Below are 9,072 nucleotides of genomic sequence, written 5' to 3'. Positions count from 1 at the left end.
CACAATTACCATTTCGTTTCAACACTAATATGTTGAAATTAACCACGGGAACTTCTTGATTGAGTTAGAATATTGGTTCAAGATTTGAAAAGGAGAAGATACATATATAGGAAAGGGAAGAGAAACGGAGGATGTCATGTTTGTCGATCCAAATAAATGAGCATGATCTTTACAAAAAATACTCCAGCAGCATTCACAAAGTCAATTAAACCTATTAGCATTGCATGAGGAAGAAAAGGTGAATACAAAACCAAAGATATACATGCATCCATGAACTTCACGGAGGGAGAGAGAGGGAGAGGGAGAGGAAAGAGAGAGGGTGATATAAGGAACAACCTTGTTTACACAATTGAAGTGTGAGGTTCCAGATATAATACACCATGATAGTTTATGAATGTTACGTACTTAATTGTGTGAAAGATATATAAATGCACCATTGAGAATTAGAGACTAATATTCTTCCAAAAAAAAAATCCTGTATTAAGAAATATTTAAGCCATAATTCATTTGGTTGGGAACAAATTAATGAACCAAATACATATACAAAATATACGTAGCTGGCTACTGGTTTATGCGAAATTCTGAAGCGGCCTCAAAGGCAAAATGCATAGATAATACTCAAAATTCAGCAGTCCTTCCTTGGTGTAAAATTTCTTACAGTAAAAGTAATGAAACAAAGCTGAATTGTGTTGCCATTTGGTTTAAAGCATCTCATCTTTTAATCAAACAAACAAAACTCAATTGTTTTTCTGATCTTAAACCAAACTAATTCCCATAAGAATCAATTGATTCTCTAAGCGGACATAAGTAGTTTAAAACACACAGAGAAACATGGACATAAAATGTCGACTTCTGGTTTCGAGAGTTTGCCTCTTAAAGATTGAAAAGATAATAAACCCTTGAAAGGTGACATAGCAATATCAGATACAGCCAGCCAGAAGAACCCAACATCTGCCTACCATCCATGGAAAAACAACAATTGATTCATTTAAAGCATTGTTGTCCAGGTGGATTCCAAATAAAAGTATGAAATCTTCAAATTCCAATATCATTTTATTAAATTCCTTTCAACATTTGTCTTTTAGCTGGCATCAATCACAGCAAAGATAATCTAGGCTTTGTCTTTTTGCTTAATTATAGATCTAATAAGATTATCTTTAAACTAATACGACCTAACCAGATTTGACTATATATAGTGACTAGTCTCTCTCTTTCTCTCTCTCTCTCGTGAGCTTTTCACTTGTACAATTATCTCTCATTCATGAATCATGCATGATGATTTCTTTAATTTCATGGCTATTATATGTGCGTCTATGGTGGTGGTGGAGAGAGAGAGAGAGAGAGAGAGAGAGAGAGAGAGAGAGAGAGATGGATTAATTAGAGCTTAATTATCTAGTTGTGTTTCGTGTCTCATGTTTTAATTATATATAGCAAAATGGAAATCACATTTTATGATAGCAGCAAAGCAAGCAAGCACATGCTAATTAAACCATATGAATAGTACTTGCGAGAAGGCATATGTGATGTGATGTCAATGGGGTTTTAATTTGATTGATAATGGGAGACAGACACATGATCCATAAAGATAAATTATATTTAGAAAGAAACATATAAGAAGACAAGTAAATAATAATGCAAACAGTCTACTATTAATTCATTGATGATGATGATCTCATATTGTGCTTCAAGTACAATCATATCATAATATCCGCTACCTACTTTGCTACCGAGTAAATACACTGCCACCCACAGCTCTTCCGATGCCATTTTCCCCAACACTCTCACTCTCCTCTAGTAATAATTTCACCATTCAGTTTCAGAGCTAGCTAGAAAGCTAGATACCCCCCCAAGCCAGATCAGAAGAAAAGGGCCAAGGTCCAAGAGGCCCAAACCCCAAAACTATAGGGGTTTTTTTTTCAGACACAGAAAAAAAGCACTTCAACATTTCAACAACATATCACAAAAGAGTTCATAAGATCTTTCCTTTTTTGTGCAAAGGTAAAACGGAACTAAAGTAGAGAGGATAGGGGAGAGAAATATACCCTCTCATAGCCCGACCGACCACTGATTAACTTGTAGTTGTTGTTGTTGAAGAAGCAGCACTACTTGCGATGAGCATGGCATTCATGTTTGGTTTTGGCTTATTGTTATTACTATTATTGTTGTTGTTGGGCCTCTTCCTCTTCTTCTCATAACTCACCCCTCTTGCCTTGGCCTGGAAATCACGAACCTCACGCAAGTAGAGCCTCACAGCCCTCGCTCCAAAGGGGTTGGCCTCCGGCCTCCCGCCGTGCTCCTCATAAGCCGCTCTAAGGCGGCCGATGAGGGCATCGAGGCTACCCCAGGCCTGCCGGAGCGGGCAGGGGCAGGGTGCTGGTGGGTTGGGGAGGCCGAAGAAGGGACAGGTCTGGTTGTGGATCTTGGTCTTGCCAAACTGATCCAGATACCGGAGGAACTCCAGAACATGGGCCCCGCTGCACATCGGCAAAGACAGCGGAGGCCTGTGGTTCCGGAGGTACTGGCAGAAGGTGTTCCAGTCGCGCCGCTTTTGGTTTTCATAGCGGCTTGGAGTTGGAGTTGAAATGGAGTCGGCGGTTGTGGCTGGAGATATTGCTGAGGATGATGGAGTGATCATGGAACTTGTGGAGCTGTTGATTATGGGGGTTTCAAAGGTGATGGGGGGATTCTTGGTGATTGGCTCTGAAACTATGTCCATTGTGGAATGAAAGGTGAGATTTTGCTCCTTGAAGGGTGAGATTTGTTGTGGATGTTGGACCAATTAGTCTTTCTGATCTTCTCCTTTTAGGGTTTCTCTTTCTCGTTGACTAGCTAGCTCCTTATGAATGAGAATAATGGTAGAGAGAGAGAGAGAGAGAGAGAGAGAGAGAGAGAGAGAGATGTTTTGAAGAGTGTATATGCCTTTCTCACTTGAGCTGTTTTAAAGTGCAAATGAGGGATGAAGGAGGGACTTATTAACATGCCCACAAGAAGAGAAATGCTAGACTTTGCATGGCTTCCATAAATAGAATTTGTCGGAGAGAGGGAGAGAGAGAGAGAGGAGATATTAGAAGAAAAGAAAAGGGGTTTTGGACTTTGGAACTTACAACTAATTTGGATTTGGTAAGCCTAAAGAAAAATAGAGAAGGTTTAAGAAGAGAGAATAGAAGGAATCAAGGTAAGGTATGTTTGGGGAAAACTTAGTTTTGAGTAACAGTCTGGTGGTGGAAGAAGAAATCTTTCGAAGACTGCAGTTAGATTGGGTGCATCATGATTTGTAAGAAGGAAGATCTTCATATCATATTTTTATTTTGAGGGAAAAAAGAAGGCAAAGCACTTAACCATTGGAGAGAGAGAGAGAGAGAGAGAGAGAGAGAGAGAGAGAGAGAGAGAGGTAGCAACTGAGATAGTTAAGACATTAATTGTTGGAGGAGGAAGAGGTAGAGGTAGAGAGAGAGGGAGAGACAGAGAGGACAGAGTGGTTCAGTGAGGGCAGTGGGTGAAGCTAAAGACTGAAGAAGAGTCATGAAAGGTTTCAGTCTGTTTAAGGACTAAGAGTTGAAATAAAGTTAACAGAGAAGAGAGGAGAGAAGAAGTAAAGTGAACAGGAAAAGTGTTTTGCCTTAATAGGACAAGTTAGGCAGCATCGGCCAGACCTTGATGGCGACCATTGCCACAATGACATTTTTAACCACCAACCCCTTCTATGCGCGTGCAACCACACCCATAACCTAATATTTCCTTCTCTTCAAAATAACAAATCATTTTTTCTTTAATTTGAGGGTGAAATTAATTTTTCAGTAAACCAAAAAACAAGTGAAATGAATCGATCAAATCGAAGGTACATGCATGCAGCATGCTGCTGAGGAGGTAGCTCTGTGTGATGTAACATATTGACACATGATTTTACTCATAGTAATGATACGCCGTAATTAATAATGGCCTTGAAACAAAGTGTTTAAGACTGTTTTACCATAATTTTTTTTTACTTAATCGTGAACCAACCTTAGCCAGGATGGTAAAGCAACAGTTTGTTTATGAGAAGGATTGACACAGTACTAACAGACCAAACCACACGGCATATCCAGCGAAATGTGAAATTATCACATAAATTATCAAATTTAAATTTAATATTTAATATTTGACATCTCGCTTTAAAGTAAGTAATTTATTAATTAATTAGCTACCTACATGTTAATGATGGAACATATGTATGCAGGAAACTTCAGAGCAATTACCTGTTTACGATATCATCCAAAAAATGTACTGTGCTTCTTTCATCTGCCTTATTTTTTGGGTAAAATGCTTATAGAGGCCAAATTTTACTAGTAATTAATTTTGATCATACATAATTATTGGTAAACAAAAATGAAGGGCGGGATGGGTATATCGTAAATGTAAGTCCCCATCGGAAAAACGTTTTCACATTCCAAACCCATTGATGTATATAGCATGGGGGTCGTGCTAGATGCTTAGAAGAAGAAGAAACTGGGAAGGAAGTTTGGCAATTTTAAGGGACATGAGACTTTGCTTGGCCATAAGTAAACATATCTGTTCTTCTCTTATGGTCTTGGGTGGGCCTCATTATAGGGTAGAATTCTGGGTGATTTTGTAGACTATCATTTTTACTAGCATGATTGCCAATAGTAATTAAGCACTTAAAACTATAAATTAGTAAAAAGAAGGGGGGTAAATAAAACTAACATCCTTTTTACTCACTTATAACAAGTCTACTACTCCTTTAGTAAATCTAATTACTAGTTTTTCAGGTATTGAATTAGTAATAGTAATATAAAATATACATGGGTTTTTATTACGCATGTGTTAATATACGCATGATTACAAATAAGTAAACATGTCATAAGAAATGAAGATATAAAATTGGCTTAGATAAACTGATACAGCAGCAGCATATGCTAATTATGTTTACAAGGAAAACCCTTCTACTTTGGGTAAGGAACACACTTCCTGCATTTGGAATATCAAACCACAAATTTATAAAATTGGGATGCCCAATGAACTTCCCAGTACTGGTCCAAACTGTTAGAACCGAGAAAATGTATAGGTATGCTAGCTTCTTCATCTTTTGGAGTTAGCATTGTGCTAAGGAAACGAAACCTCCAGATGATTCACAAACAATACACTTCTTTAATCTTCCTGGCCTAAGCCCTGTTACATATTAGGGAACAAAAGGAGTTAAAACTTAAATATATTACTAAAACATTTTTAATCTCTGGTTTACCTAACATAATCAAGTGTGCAAAACTTCTCTCTTCTCACTACTATATATTTCCCCCCCTTATCAATGGAAAGTACTTGTCTCATTTCTCAAAAGTAGAAACTCCTACTTTCTTGACAATCACAGTTTGACATGCATGTATAAATTATCAATTAGTTTTTTCTTTCTTTATTTTTAATGGTTTATCCAAATTAAAGACGATAAAAGTTTTCCATCCAGGTAAAATTCTTAGTCAAAAAATATATTTTTAATTTTTATATCCAAACAAAGGCAATGTTAAACATGTGACGCGAATTCTCTTTATAATTTATTTTGTTTGAAAAAAAATAGAAAAGTTGTCAAGAAAGTTAGTGGCACTGGATAGAGGAGAGATAGATGTATAGAGAAACTAGGAGATGAGTATGAGTATGAGTGTCACTCACAAATGCTTACAAATCCGAGATTGTAAACAAACAACCAAGAAAGCAACAACTTAACGAGGAACCTTCATCGCAATTCCCTCTATACTTTCATCCAAAATCTCGTGTCAATGTCCCTTGAGAAAGAATTGACTCTCCACTCCATCGCCTGCAAATTAATAAAGAGCAAACGAATATTTCTCCTCCTACTTTTAGCAAACAACCAAGATGGGTTTCTTAATCATTTTCTGCTCAATATGTTTCAAACTTTAATTTGCTTTATATGAGTGATGGGAAATTAATGCTAACATATCCAAACCGACAGTACGCTAATCCTATTGTTGTGTTTATGCTTTTGTTTTTGTCGTAAATGACATGTTTATGGGCATTATCATTTTGTTTTTGTCTACAATGTTTATGGGCATTATATTCGAGAATTTGAGTAGTACATTTGAAAAAAGTTAATGACAATACGCGTTACCGTGAATTCGAAAAAATAACACTCATACTTATGATAGCTAATGTGGCGTATTAAGAAGTATTGGATTATTTTAGTATACCATATTTCATCAAATGCATAAAAATACACACTATTTAAATGCAGAGAGTCGAGATCCGGATGTTTAAACTTGAAAGTAGCTAGCTTACTTTAGAGACATGTCGCAACAAAGGCTATCACTCACCGCTGCTGACTATTACTAATCTGTTGCTGGACTATTATAAGAGGATGGCCCAATGCGAATTGAAACCCAGGACACGCGGCCAAGTCCAGAGTCGAGGCAACTAAGCAAACCGGTCCAGTCCACTAACTCTATAACTTCTAAATTCTAATACATAACAGACCGACGTCGTACAGAGAAGAATAATCTATATATTTTCCGTCGAAAGGAGCCTGATCTCACAAATGACAAAAGCTTAATCCTCGGGCCTTCAGAGTTTCAAATAAAGAGTGTGAGCACAGATCTGAGAAAGTGAGAGATGAGAGACACAGAGAGAAGGTCAGGAAATCCTAACCTTCCGAACCAAGCTTCATCAGATGTATGCCAAAGGAGAAGGGCTCATACGGCCGAACAATGGCATTGGCTCTGTGATCGGAGCCTTCGTTTTTGACCAGATTCACGAGCATGAAGAAAGAGAGATTAACGCCTCGATGGCGGCCATGGCTTCTACGTCAGAGGTAGTCCTACTGTCCTAGCCGGGCGAGCACGATCGGATCCGTTCAAGAGCTTGTCGTTGAAATGGCGTGGGAATTAACAGCAACACCGGAGATCTGATGGGGCTAGGTATGGGAATTCCAGGACCCGTCAGAGTTGATTTTGAAATTTAGGGTTAATTAGGTTTATGATTTAGCGAGTTCATTGATTTTGATTTGATGGAGCGAAAGGGATGAGGGATTTGTAGGTCCGTCAAAGTTGATTTTGAAATTTATGGTTTACTTAGGTTTATGGTTTAGCGAGATCATTGATTTTGATTTGATAGAGCGAAAGGGCTGAGTAATTAGGTCAATCTTTAATTCAATGCATTAATGAGTGTGCTGTTTGCTTTCAGGTCCTCCATGGCAGCTTGCTCAAGATGCGATGTGCATTGATAGAGGCACTGACAGCGGGTCTTCCATATCTTTAAGGTTTTACTCCTTACTCATTCAAGCATAGATGTTTCTCTTTTGTAAAATATCATTCCTTTTTAGTTTTTAAATGGAACCAAAATTTAAATTTAAAAAAAAAGAGTTTTCAGGGGCAAATATCATATTATTGAATTCTTAACGATATGACATGATAGAATAGAATGGGAGCGCTTTGAAATATTATGTTATTGTTGAATGATATATCAGCTCGAGGGATGATAGTGTGTTAAGAACTAAACTGATGTAGTTTATTTTTCTAGTTGGTAGTAATTCTGAATATTTACAGGTGTTTATCAGTAGGAAATGTTGAGGAAAAGAACGTTGTAAATATAAAAATGTAGTCACCCGGTGGATAAACAATTTGTTCTTCCTATGAGTTTGCAACGTCTATTACTTTTAATAAACAGTTTGTTCTCCCCATGGATACTTCTTTTGTTGAATAACAAGTCTCGTGTTTCTGTTGTTATATTTTCTAGTTGGTCGCATCAATCTTATTTTGATATAATAACTCATCAAAACTATTTATCATTCATTTGTAGCAATAGAGTTTTTAAAAATATTTCTTCGGTAGGTTGTATTCTGGTATGCTATCAATATAGTGGTCATCCCACACCAAATATTCTTTGCCGTATATTACATTTTAAATATTTTGTATGTTTTTTGGTTATTGATGTAAGAAATGTTCTTCCTACGAATGCCACTACTTGCATTTTATTTAAAAAAAATTGTTATTCTATAGCTTTTTTTATATCATTTTAAATTACGAACTTTGTCCACTTTTTAACAACATTAGTTGTTCCTGAAATGCTGCTAGAGTCTGTTATTGTTAGCTTATTATTTGATAAGTAGTTTTGAGGATTGCTGCTTCTTCCAGTGACGTGCAAGAAGTTTCATAATGTTTTTTGTGTGTGTTCGTTTGTTGTGTTGCACACTTGCACATTCAGTATTTAGAAGTTTCATAATGTATTTTTTGTTAGTTCGTTTGTTAGTGTGGTACTTTGATACGTTTGTTTGTTGTGTTGCACACTTGCACATTCAGTATTCTTAAGTTCTGCTTCGGTTCAGTTTTGCACAGTGACCATCTGGTTTATTCCAGTCTTATTCCAATTGTGGTTATTATTATTTCTGATTATCAATCTATCTAATTTTGTTGTTAATTTTGTCCAATTATTTCTTATTAATTGTTTAACTGTTTTTTTTTTCCCCAGGAAATCTAAAACCGGAGGCTAGCAGGATTTCACCTCAAATTCCTTTTTTATTTTTTTTCCTTTGCTGTTTTGATCTCATTTCAATGAAAAGAAGCCTGTACAATATAAATCTTTTTATTTGAGTGCTGCGGATTGTAATTAATATTTGTATGCATGCTTTTCTTTTTCCACTATTGAATTGGGCTATACCATTCTCCGTGTTATTTTTGATCAAAAAATTTGGCCCGTTAAAACAATTGGGTCGTCGAGCAAAGTAAAATCACGCCTACAGCACCTAATTCAAGCCTGTTACTCTGGGCTGGTTTTCACATTATCGTGCTCGTTTCATAATATTGGGCAGACATCCTGCCTTTCTCATAATATTGGGCCTACTGTGGGCCATTTTAACGTTTGGGCTTTTTCAGTGGGCCTTGTTTTGTCGCTATCCGCTATTTTGTCGTTTTGGGTCCTTTTGTGTACCTATTTTGTCTTTTTCTGGCTGTTTTATGGGCCTATTTTGCCGTTTATTGGGTCTTGTTTGGGCCTATTTTGTCGTTTATGAGCCCAACAGTCAGCTAATTTGTCGTTTATGGCGACTTCTATGGGCCTATTTGGTCATTAATGGCC

At 36.8% G+C, this 9,072-nt stretch overlaps 1 protein-coding gene and 1 long non-coding RNA gene across 2 annotated transcripts; one reads left to right on the top strand and one right to left on the bottom strand.

Annotated features, from left to right (window-relative positions):
- LOC18772404 (protein LIGHT-DEPENDENT SHORT HYPOCOTYLS 1) lies at positions 1,574–3,583 on the bottom strand. The gene has a single exon (XM_007205828.2). It carries the CDS (start codon positions 2,714–2,716, stop codon positions 2,069–2,071), a length of 648 nt encoding a protein of 215 aa, XP_007205890.1. The 5' UTR covers positions 2,717–3,583; the 3' UTR covers positions 1,574–2,068.
- On the top strand, positions 6,515–8,657 carry LOC109949573. Its single transcript, XR_002272025.1, has 3 exons — positions 6,515–6,917; positions 7,183–7,258; positions 8,467–8,657. It is a non-coding gene; the product is annotated as an uncharacterized LOC109949573 (long non-coding RNA).

The sequence above is a fragment of the Prunus persica genome, chromosome G6, assembly GCF_000346465.2.
Source record: "Prunus persica cultivar Lovell chromosome G6, Prunus_persica_NCBIv2, whole genome shotgun sequence".
NCBI lineage: Eukaryota > Viridiplantae > Streptophyta > Magnoliopsida > Rosales > Rosaceae > Prunus > Prunus persica.
The sequence above is the reverse complement of the archived record's forward strand: the minus strand, read 5'-3'. Positions and strand labels throughout refer to the sequence as shown.